This window comes from Neofelis nebulosa, chromosome 10 (genome assembly GCF_028018385.1).
Source record: "Neofelis nebulosa isolate mNeoNeb1 chromosome 10, mNeoNeb1.pri, whole genome shotgun sequence".
Classification (NCBI taxonomy): Eukaryota; Metazoa; Chordata; class Mammalia; order Carnivora; family Felidae; genus Neofelis; species Neofelis nebulosa.
In genome coordinates this window covers 3,813,731-3,826,210 of record NC_080791.1, presented here as the reverse complement: position 1 = coordinate 3,826,210, position 12,480 = coordinate 3,813,731, and the positions used below count along the sequence as shown (strand labels likewise).

At 41.1% G+C, this 12,480-nt stretch overlaps 1 protein-coding gene across 10 annotated transcripts in view; it reads right to left on the bottom strand.

Annotated features, from left to right (window-relative positions):
• Nucleotides 1–12,480, bottom strand: part of GRIA4 (glutamate ionotropic receptor AMPA type subunit 4) — a 408,691-nt gene that overhangs the window by 25,015 nt on the left and 371,196 nt on the right. For 4 of the 10 annotated variants that reach the window (XM_058686618.1, XM_058686619.1, XM_058686617.1 and 1 more), the window contains exon 15: nt 4,065–4,103. The exons of the other annotated variants lie outside the window; for them this stretch is intronic. In XM_058686618.1, the coding sequence (XP_058542601.1) occupies nt 4,082–4,103 (22 nt within the window). In that variant the 3' untranslated portion in view covers nt 4,065–4,081. The remainder of the gene's footprint in view (nt 1–4,064; nt 4,104–12,480) is intronic. 10 annotated transcript variants of the gene reach the window in all.

The following is a 12,480-nucleotide window of genomic DNA, read 5'->3' as shown; positions in this document are numbered from 1 at the left end:
TGCTTCTCTGCTTATTATTCACTGTGCTTTGTCAAAAACCCTTACTGACTCATGACTGCCTCCAAGGATACTATTCTATTTTTTTTTTCTGACATTCAAGGCTTCCTAACAATTCAGCTTATATATACCTTTAAAGTATAATTTAATTATATTTGATTGGGCCAGACTCTGTCCCAAGTTCTCCATATTTTCCCCGAATCCTTATTGAATCCACATGGCTAGTAACTGGTGTAGGCGGGATTAGAACCTGGATCCTTCTAACACAGAAGCCTGGTCTCTTAACGACCCTAATTCCCCAAAAAGACCTTCTCTGCCTCCAGCCAGGCTAGTTTCCTGAAAGTCCCCCAAATATTTTACTCACAGTTGATTCCAATCTCATGACAGAACCTTCACCAGACATTTCTTTTTTTCCCCCACCCCAGCTTTTCTAAAGTCCTTACCATTTTCCAGTCATCACTCCTAGACTTATTCATTCAACTAATATTTATCACCTAGTACACCTGAACCTTTATGAGGTCTATCCCAGATACTCTGGACTCTATCTCCAAGTTTTCTATTGTCTGGAGCACTCACACTTGCTCTGAGTCATACATTACTTTACCGTGTTATCTTGGCACAGTTTTTCTCCATGGAGGACAGTGACTGTGGGACTTTATACCATGTTGACCCCCAAGGCAGGGCAAGAACCACAGTGGGTGTAATCCCTACACTCAGGGATTAATTTAAGGTGCTACTTTTCAAGCAGCCTGTTCAAATGAAAGAAGACTGTGCTGAACCATAAAAGGGAGTTCCTTTGACCATGATACCTAATGGATTTGGGAAAGACGTGGTATGGAGAGGGTTTTAAAACAAAACAGATAAAGCAAAAGGCTCCCGAACTGTCTGCTAAATATTGGCAAAAGGGACATAAAAATTACACTAGCTATTTTTATGAATAATGGCAAACAATTTTGTCCATCATATAAACAAAATTATCTAAGGTAATATTTCAGTGACATTAAAGATTGTTAAAATGAAGGGGTTACCAGCTCGATTTGTGTAGCTGGGCAAGGAAAAAATACTAAATGATAAAATCAAATACAAGCTTGTTGTGAATATAAAGCGAAATCAGACATTTCCAATGAAACTCTAAGATAAAAATCCCAGATAATGGCATTTTTGTAATTCAGTACTAATCTATTTAAGTGTAGCAAATAAAACATGTCACTTTTAGAAAATTCTTCTGTTGCTAAACATACTACTGAGAACAGAATAATTCAGTACTTTATTTTAAGAATTACATTTGTCATCAACAGATTATCAAATGCCAACTCTATGTCTGGTTTAACTTGATTAAGATTTATTTTACTGTGTATTTAAGTATGTATTTAATTCACTAAATATGTCTAGTAAACCTTTACCTACAAATATTTTAACTTTCCCACCAACCTCTTAAAAGAAAAAAAAATTTCAAATTTTCTTTCATTTACAGTGCCAGATTCCTTCACGACAGACTATTATTTAGTTAGAAGTTGAAATATATAGCTTGAAATGTCTTGTAATCACTCTTGTTTCATCTACCCTAACTTTTGGCTTGGATTTTGGTTAAGTGGGAAAAGAGCATAACCAAAAAAAGGGGACTGACAAAAACAGGTCTTGGACAAGAAGGGATTCTAAGGTAATGAGCACTGGAGGGGACGCTGTGTGAACCTGCCATTGAAAGGCAGGTGCTTTGGGGCACCTGGGTGGCTTGGTCGGTTAAGCGTCCGACTTCGGCTCAGGTCATGATCTCACGGTCTGTGAGTTCGAGCTCCGCGTTGGGCTCTGTGCTGACTGCTCAGAGCCTGGAGCCTGTTTTGGATTCTGTGTCTCCCTCTCTCTCTGCCCCTCCCCTGTTCACGCTCTGTCTCTCTCTGTCTCAAAAATAAATAAAAACGTTAAAAAAAATTAAAAAAAAAAAAAAAGAAAGGCAGGTGCTTTTTCTGTTATTCTCTAACAATAGCCCAACCCTGTGAATTCTAAGCCTCTGTGTCTTTAAAAATTTTAAGTTGATGCCATTCTAAGTGAAACACAAAGCTGCTTATCTTTGAGAGCAACAGGGCTCCCAACCAGATTTCAAAACAGAAAGGTATCCTCTAGTTTACTTGTATTAAACAATTTAAGCGGGAAAACACCAAAAAGTTTAAATTCTTCAGATAGTTTCGCCTACATTTGCCTCTAGTGGTGTTCACACTAGACCACAGCACGTGGCCTTTTGGTTACTTGCTCCTCAGCAGAAGTACTTGGGTAACTTCTTAAGCTACCATTTCCGTTCGCTATTTTTAATGTACCTAAGAAACTGCATGTAATTGATAGGAGATCAATACTATTCTGTTTACAAATCAACAAGACACAACAAAACAATAACGGTGATTCATCTCCAGGGCAGTTTGCCTAAAAGAATCACCACAGAACCAGCACCAATGCTTTCCCCGAATGGGCTTATCGTGGAGCATTTCATAAAATTCAAATTATACAACAAATACGCCTGACATAACTAGTGTCAGCGTGGATCTCAAATTCTAATACATAACTGGTCCACTAAATGATATTGTAACAATATGGTAACATTCCTTCTTTGTGTCACGGCTTAGGCAAGCCATACATCGGGCATCTTAAAATTCAGGAATGAATAATGTGCCTCAAATATACCCTGTGCTTTTCCTTAGGGGAGTCAGTGAGCGGGAAAGTAAAAACTAGGTTCTATCTGACGTCTGACGACAAAATGAAATATCTGCAGAAAGTCGAGCGCTTAGGTTTCTGTATCTGGTGACCACTGCGATGTTGTCGGCTACAAAAATAGTTTGCGTTAAATCAAGTTAAAATCAAGTTGCTATTTCACATGCGCCTTCTCATGGACGTTCCTAATCACATGACTACTGAGGTTCCTGCTCAGAAGAAAATAATCTCTAACAAAAATATACCCGTCTGAAGTGATTTTCTTTCATTAAAACACCCCGACGATCCAAGTTGAAGGTGATGCCAAGCTTCTGAACCCTCTTGTAAGGAAACAGCCAGAACTGTTTCTGAATGACAACTATCTGTTGGCAATAAATCGCCTGAATTCTCATTCTTCCTGCATTTCCTCTCCTTTCTGAGCTCCCTTTCTTCTCGAGCCTCAGGTATGTCCGTTGTCTGATCCTTAAGCTTCCCTAAAATCTACTGGAGTCACACAAGAGAGGGCCAGGAAGACAGAAGCTGTCCTTTCATGAGCCCAAAGTTCTACCTTTCTTCCGATATCTCAAATTCTGGATGTATTTAAATTCTCTCACTTGTTTCTCACCTTGGATTTCTTCCCCCCTGGAAGGACCAAGGTGAAAACAGTACCAAAGACAAGGAATACTGATGATTTCCAAGGACAGCAACATAGAATGTGAGAGATAACAATGGAAACCACTTAGAAGTGATACCCAAGGCCCGAAAGTCTCTAGAAGCATGAAGAAACACTGCTCAAGACAATATCAGCTCCCCTTCCTCATTTTTCTATCCAGTTTTCATATGGTACCTTAAACATCTCATTAAATCTACACTGCCTGCACACCCAAAATCTAGCCTGAGCCAATTCCAAATTATATACCATCTAAATTCTATCAGCTGCTTATTTTAATAAAAAATTCTTAAGAATACTATTTTTTCTATAGAAATCCTTTGGATTTTCATTTCGATATTTTTTTAACCCCATTACTCATGACGGCTTGATGAACAGTTACTATCTGTATTCTACACGTAGAGAAATGAACAGCCGATGGTAACTTCCTAAGGCCTATGCAAGAGATTGATCCTTAGTGGAAGACTAGCACTGATACTAGATGATGATGAAAAACATAAATGCATTCGCGTATAACTAGATATGACTAGTTTTCCCTTCTATCACATTTGTAAGGGGATGTTCAAGTGACTGTTATGCACAGGTGGCAAGCTGATTTCCTAATGCGTGGGTTAAAAAATATAAATGTATAAAGAAAAAGGGATTGAAAAACAGGTGGGGGAGGGGTTTCCTTCAAATGGATGGAACCCATTCTTTTGAAAGAAAACTCCCCTCTTACCTTGGTCCTGGAGCTGGTTAGTTCTCCTCTGTCCTCCTCCTAGGGGAGAAATACCCAAAGTTAAACAATAATAGAACATGGTCTTGTATTACAGTCAAGTTCAGTTCTGGCCAACCCTTTCCTCAGGTCTCACAAGACACTACCAACTGTCTGATATACTGGGGCGTTCATTGAATCCAGCTTAACATTTATTTTAAGGATTAAGCCAAAGGGGAATGAACGTTCACTGTGTAAGGGGGACAAAAGTGTCTGCCCTTCTCAGTCTGTTTTGTCAGAGCTCCAACGAACGGAAGGCTGGCTTAGAGCAGAGAAATTCATGGAAGGGCTTTGCTTGGGCAGTTCTCAGCAGCTGTAGTGAATGAGGGAGAGTGTATGGGGTGCCCCTGGAGCTCCTTAAAAACACAGAGGCATGCTGTGGTCTTCTCAACCCATTTCCCTGATGTTCCTGGTGCAGGCCAACACCATGTTTGGGGCCGTACTGAATCTGGTGTTAACAAGAACTATTGCAAAAAAAGGAAAACAAACCCTAAGGGGATATTAAAAGGGAAGGTTAGGAAAGTTGGGGAGATGGGGTATTATCGGAAACTATGTACTTGTTTTACTTTTTCCAAACAGGATATCACAGTAGGGAAAAGATGGGATTTTTCTCCCTCAATGTACCTCCATGTAACTAGGACTCCTGGTGTCTCTGGAGAGAAACAAGGCAGCACAATAGAAGGAGCATGGAGTTGGGATGAGAGAACGACGGGCGCCTACCTCACCTGAGTTTCAGGAGAATCACCTGTGCGGGTGGAGACAGTAACACCAGCATCAAGGATTCGTTGGGGAAAATATATTCGTATACATGTGCTTGGTATGGAGGAGTTGTTGGATTTGTTTCCTTTTCATCTATATGGCATCTGATACAATCTTTTCTCACTTGAACTGCTTTGTCTTTTATGAGACTGCCGTGTAGTTAACTGAGTTTAGAGTCAGTTCCTAGTTACCCTTTGGCATAATTTCAGAGACAGTGACTGGCTCCCATAAAACAGATCAAATACCAGACAACTGATTGAATTCCGTGAGACATGAAGGAAAGTGGAGACCAAGAATGAGCCTGAACCCATACAAGATCATGTGCTATTGTTATTTAACTTTGGGTAACTTATTAAAATTCTTTATCAAGCAAAATGACATCAGGTGAGAAAATGGATGGACTCTGGAACCTTGGGGTTGTCACCATATATTTCAGAGGCGTCAGAATGAAGGATGGGGTAATTGTTACTCTAACGGCCATTATGAAAATATGCGGGGGAAAAAACACCATATGGCAGAGTCCACGTTATACGTCTTGTGGTATTACGGTGTCTTTAGCGTTATGCTCACCCTGAGAACTCTGATCACCTTCAAGTTACAGGATGTGAATGTGGCATAGTCAAACTTCCCTCTATAAGCATACATGTTTTTCCTCATGTTCTTCCTTGGGAACTGTATGCTCATTCGTTGTATTAAGGAATATTCTAAAAATGGCTATTTTGACAAACCAGCCTTTTATCCACTAAACACTATAGATTCCCAAGAATATACACAGAAATAGGGAATTGCCCCTCCCCCCACCCCCCGGAACAGTGCTTTTGGAAACTGTAAGGCTGTGTTATAACTGGAAAAAGACCCAGTAAACTGTCTTTTTATAAAACACATACTTCATCCATGGAAGTCACCTAAATGACATCGGAAGGACGTATCTTTAGATTCTGAAATGATGTGAAAATTTCTGACTAAGAACAACTCTGGGAACACTGCATGGATTGGATAAAGTTCCACTGGTTGTGCAGCCTTCATGCTTCAGAATAAACTGATGGCTACTTATGATGAGGCCAAAAGGAAATTAAGTACCATTGACCTTGTTGGTGTTATTAGGGTGCCCTTAGAAAGCACCCTCTCAAGTACTACATATTAAAACACCGTGGGATACCATACTACCTGGGTCAGTTTTCATCATATCTAGATATGGAAGCACACGTTTTGTTCTTAAAAAAAAAAAAAAAAAAAAGATCCAAGCTACATGTGTCTCACTTTTGCTGTTTTATTCCCCCTTTTATAATCCAGTGAATTTTGTCAGATTTGTACCTTGCCAAAAGTTTGACGTCAGTATATAATTTTAAAAGTCTGTATATAGAGACAGACAGGACCTGTGTCTATCTCTAGCTCTGTGCTTCTTAAGGAGAAGTGCTTTCCCTAAATACCTTTCTATTCACAGTGTAGACAGAATGCTACAGAAGCAGCTGTTTATCAAAGAAGTGACTTATTTGATCCCCAAACCAGATGAGATTCTATTGAGGTTCTGGGAATGAATTTGTCCCCAGTCTTATTAAGTGTCTGCAACTTCAAAGAGGTGTAAGGGAATTCTCCAGTTCTGCTAAAGAGAGTCCACTGCGTGACACAGATTCTCAGACTCTCAAGCTGGGAAGGGGACTCAGATGTCCCAGCACAGTCCCTCAGAGACGTGAGAAGCTCTTTGACTTGAGCAACTTCGGGATCTTAGCCAATTTCCTCCCATCTTTGGATCAGTTTTAATTGTTGTGAGATCCTGGTTGACCTGAAGTCTACCTCTGTGTAATGTCTTCCACTGAACCAGCATTTGTTTAGATCTTGATATAAGTTAAACGGTTTCTTGAGCTCTTTGTGGGTATTCTCAATACGCCTTGAGATTATGGATGCTGTTGAAACTGAAACACGGAAGAATCACAGAAACTGCTGAGCAAGTTTTCGGCGTAAACTGTATTTATGTTAAAAGTTCTCTTTTGTTCTTTTCCCTGTAAGAGCACTGGAGAGGGTCAGAAGAGCTCAGTTCCAATTGCAGCTGTGGGACAGTGGGCAAGTCACTTAACGTCTCCCAATTTACAGAGTCTTCCCATGGAACAGAATGACATCATAAGAGGGTGAGAAGGAGCAAGTGAAATAAAGTGCTCTGAAAGCTCTCGTGCTGCCCTGTAACTATTACTGTCTCACTTAAGAAATATCCTGCTTGGTAATGTTGAGAGTTCCGTCATTAAGCCAAACTTGAACATCAGCTCTTAAAAATGAACTAAAAAGAACATTAATTAGATGGTGTATTAACTGAGTCTTTGCCTTAAATGATACTATCATTGCTAGATCATTTAATAGAAAGCAACTTTTTTTTTTTTTTGAAGCCTTCACCCTTTGCTTTTTACCCTGGGAGACCACTGAGGCCAGCTCTTGCTGGATCCGTTGACTTCTGTTGACCTCCGGCTAGCCTCAAACAGAAGCTAAAAGATTAGGGTGCTGACTTAGGGCTCTGGATACTTGGTTTCATTCTACATTTTCTATTTCTTGTGCCTTTTTGAAAAAAAAATTACTTTGCGTGCTAAAGGCACTAGCAATGTGAAGCAGCCATACTTGCTGATAATGCCTTTGTGAATATTGTGGTCTTAGCTGCAAATACCTGAAAAGACAGGAGAATCGGGGCTGGGTATCTGATGAGGGCTTCTCTTAGTTACGAATAGGATTCTGGCATGTTGCCATTTTAAGAAGTACGTTCAGAAGCTGCATATCTGTCAGCCTCAAAGAGGCCACAACCTGAATTCCGTAAGAGCAGAGGCCTTATGGGTAGTTCTTGACCGTCTATGCAATCTTCTGTATGGTGAAGTGACAATGGAGAGGGGTCCATATGCCCCTATTTTCTTTGAAAGTAGAGAGCTGTTTGTGTCACATTGGTTTAACTGACTCCAACTTAATTCTCATTTTGGCTAAGTCCCAAAGACTGAACACGTAGAGAAAACAGAGTGAATAACATTTCTGTGAAAAATTATGTGTGTGTCAGTTTCTTCACTGAGTACCCCAGAAAAAAAAGTAAGCTACAGAAAGTCTAGTTTATTTCAACATGTGATAGGACTTTGCATGGTTGGTGGTATTTAAAATGATATATTTCTCTCACATCCTGGTATTATAAACTTTGAAAGGCAGAATTGACACTCAGGATTATTTTTGTGCCTTTAACTTTTCTTCATTGTTGAGTTGTGTGATACTAAAAGAACATACTGAAATAATTTCATAAGGTTTTTGAAAGTTTATCGGGGCACCTGGGTGGCTCGGTCGGTTAGGCGTCTGACTTTTGGTTTCAGCTCAGGCCCTGATCTCACGGTCTGTAGGTTCAAGTCCCTCATCGGGCTATGTGCTCACAGCATGGAGCCTGCTTGGGATTTCTCTGTTGCTCTCTCCCTCTTCCCCTCCCCTGCTCACTCTCTCTGTCTCTCTCTCAAAATAAATAAACTTAAAAAAATAAAAAATAAATTAAAAAAAGAAAGTATATCTCATTCTGTGGATGAGTCCAAACAATGATTTTTTAAGGTTTTCAGAGCGTATGCAATCTATCCATTTAAAATAAACTACTTTCAACCATGAAACAGATTTTTCTGATATTAAGGAGGATTAACAATACATAGACAGTATTTCTAACTTTTGTCGGTACTATTATTATTTACAAAATATTCTCATCACGAATACAGTGCTGTTCCAGAGAAGGCTTGGGGCCAGGGCTAGGTGGTCCGCAGAGTCATTTTCTATTCAGATGTTGCCAGATGTGTGTGGTGTTTGTAGCAAAGTTATCTCAAATGTATGTTACTTCATTCTGAAAGCAAGAGTGCAGGACCGAATTGGGTGAGGGGGACAAACGTTAAAATAAATGAGCCACTAGCTAAGTTAAAACAGAACATAATTTTAAACCAAGGTCTTTACTATTTTCCAGCTCATTCCAAATCATGGCCAAGCTATTTTATATCCCCCTTTCTTAAGTATGAATTGTAAGCCCACCGCATCTTGGCTGATACTATCTTTAGAGACAAAAGGAAGACAATAATGTCTAAACTTGCGGATGGCTGCTTTCCCATATGCTATGGGTACATTTTCATTTTTACGGAAAGCCATTATTTACTTAAGATGTACGAAGTGGATGTTTATCATTAGTATAAAACTGCATTAAAACAGCTTTGTATAGAACTCTGCATCTAGGAATACATTACATCTCCACAATAAAGTGAGATCTATTTTTAGTTTATTAGAGATACTGTGGGGTTTTATGGTAAATCTGATTGCCATTCTCCCTCCAAGGTCCTGTGTGTGTGTGTGTGCACATGTGCACGTCTAAAATGTTCTTTACATGTCTAATCACTGCAAGCATAAAGAGCCCCTCTTCCCTCTCTTCCACAGTCGCCCCCCCTCCCCACCCACCTCCACGCCCTCAGGTACGAGGGACTTGGGACAGTAAGGGGAGGAATGTACCACAGCATCGCTATAATGCTTCTCCCCTCTCCGAGTACAAGGAGTTGTGGTCTCTCTGAGAACTTTAATGGCTCCTTCCTCTGCAGCAGCTTGTGCTGGACCTCCTTGTATCCTTTCCTGTAGGAAGGTTAAGTCTGGAGAAGAGAATCCTACACAAACAGTGCACTGAAAGCAAAAACAATAATAATAATAATAATAAAGCAACCCTACCACTTGATCTTGGTGCTGTTCTGAGAACTGCTCCTACTCCGTAAACGTCAAGGGCATTTACCATCTAGAGAACTCGTGGCCCTACAGCCTGAGGTCTTCTAGGGAAGAACAGTAATCGGATACCTTTTCTTTGATAACTGAGTACAGACAGGGCCAAAGAGTAGCTGTGTAGCGTGGGGCAGAAGCTGCAGTACGCACAGCAGAGACAAGTGTCACACAGGGCATTTGTCCTGTGGCCGAGACTTGCAGTGTGGGCAAGTCCACGCACTGGACCACACCAACACGTGTGATTCAATATAAAAACACCAGCAGCCCATCCAGGTATGCTCGCAGCTGCTGCCCTCGCTGTCTTCCCAGCTCCAGAATTCCTGGTTCCACAGATTTTCCTTCCATCCCTACCTCCTACCCCCAAACCTTCTGTGTTGGACATTGTTTTCAATTCTTTGCTTTGACTACGTGGCCTTTACCTCCTTATTAAGGTATCTTGGTTGGGTCTCTTTCTAGATCTTGGCATTGCCAATGCCCCCAGGGGATGTGTCTTTTCTCCAGACCTGGCGTTTTTAGCTTTGGCATTGGAGAACCCACACGTGGGCTTCCAGCCAGGGCTGCACAACAGGGCACCCAAACACGCAGAGCCCTCAGGCACTTCTTCCTGGTACTGTGTGTCCCCCTTTTAACCCAAGTCCTTAGCGCTGCCATTGTTTCTGGGAGCTGTTCTGCATCAAGATGACATAATGTGGAACCTGTCTGGCTACGAGACACCCACCAAGAGGAAAACACTTCAGTACGCTACTGGTGTAAGGGTAGGTTCATCTACCGCACGTTTGTTACACATCAGATCACGAACCCTGGTCTCAGGCGCCACGTTGTGTCTCCCGAGCACACTCAAACCTGTAGGTTGAGGCTGCCTGACCTGGCTGGCCACGGGCTCGGCACTCACATTAAGTGCATGTTACCACAATTTGAATTGTACGGGAAACAGGCATCCTTTCCGCAGACTCCCTACCTTTACAGAATTTGCTCATAAGGCAATTGTGTGGGACTAATGAACGACAGTTTGGCAATTCTGGCTTTCCCTGGAACTGTCAGAATTGATGTCCAGTCTTAGGTCTCTCCTCAGATCAGGCCGTGAAGGCTTGAGCTGTTGAACCTCTTTTATGGCATTTTTGTCTCGTTAACTTGCATCCTCTTTGAAGTGCTAGAAACTAAAATGGCCACAACTTACCCAGTTTCTGAGGCAAGTGATTCAAGTCCGGCTTCTAAGTGTAATGGTGAGTGAGCATGCACAGCAAAACACTGAATTTAGAAACTTTGCAATGTGCTTTTACCTAATGCAGTCACAAGGCTGAACACCAGCTGGCAAATTCTCAGTTGGAACCCAGTGACCATCTGTTGACTGAACTGGCAAATACACGTAGGCAAATCATTAGCATTGGCCGCTTTTCACAGTGGGAAGAATGGAAACCATGTATAATGCCTGCTGAATCTTCAAGAAATGCAGACAAATGCAACATTTTTTTTTTCTTCTTCATGGGCAGCTATAATTTGAAGCATCTTTTAATTGTAGGCAAGAATAAAAAGTGTAGAATTTCAAAGGGCAGTGGAAAGTTTTCTGTTTTCCTACAGGAGTCACCACCTAGAAGGCAAGGGAGGACGGGCCTATGGATTCTAAAGGGCATTATTTTCCCCCGGCATGGAGGCAAGCAGCATTGATACATTTAGCATGCACATCTTAGTTGGTGAGGGCAAAATACTTGGTCCCCCCAATAAACACCAGCATCTCTGGTAGCAAACTGGGTAAGTGATTAAGCAGATCACGACCAGGGGATCTGTGTACTCGTGTGTGTGTGTGTGTGTGTGTGTGTGTGTGTGTTCTAATCCCTAGTCCAACAGACTGTGTTCCCAATCATGGTGGGATATCCAAAACTAAGCTACCTATAGTATCTTTTCATATGGCACCAAAAGAAATGAAGGCTATTCATAAACAAAAACATCTCCTTCCAAAAAAGTTAAAATTAAAAAAAAAAACAAAAAAGGTGTATCAATCTGTTGCAACTCATTTCTGGAAAACATGTGAAACGTTTATTCACTTGAGGCCAAGCACTGCCTAGGCATACTAGCTCTCAGCTTTAACTTTCTGTACTTTTAAGTTTTCCTAATGCCCACATTAAGTACTAATGGTTGACTTGTTACTAACACCAAAAACAGACATCAGCTTTATTTTCACGCACAACATGCAGCAAACCCTTTGTTTCTAAACCTTCTACGTAGACTTGAATGGATGAATAAACACGTATCGTCAATCTTCCATAAGAAAGTAGTTCCTTAGGGATAATATGTTTTCTCACACATGGATGTGAATATTAAGTTTAATACATCGGCCATAAAGAATCCTTTGAAGTGGAAGGAACGATTTGGCCTACACAGAACTCTGCCGACCCTGACATAGAACTAGACTTGGGCCAAATGTCCTGTGAGGCTGGGGATGGTGTTAAATACTGAAAGAAAAAGTCCAGTGAAAGATGTGTTACTCTGATTCCCATTCTTAGCACTTTCCCTCTGGCCACGCCATTGCTCTGGGGCCCTGAGTGCCTGTTGTAAACTAAGCACCGTGTGTGCTCCGTTTCAAAGGTTTCGCTCCTGTTGCCATGGGTTCCTGCAAGTGGACGTCAGCAAATCCAACCGAGCCTTCTGTTTGTCAAGATTTCAGTTACTGATCAAGTTTTTTTGGAACAGTTTTCTTTCAAAACATCGTGTGTGTCTGTGTGTGTGTGTGTGTGTGCGCGGGGTGGGGGGGGGTGTGACAGAGCATTTGTCTTATTTTAGACACAGTCTTGCCAACATTTTTAGAGAAGGCAGAATTTGAATGACAATTATCACTGCTGAATAATAAAAGATAGGAGACTAGTTTTTTTGTTTTTTGTTT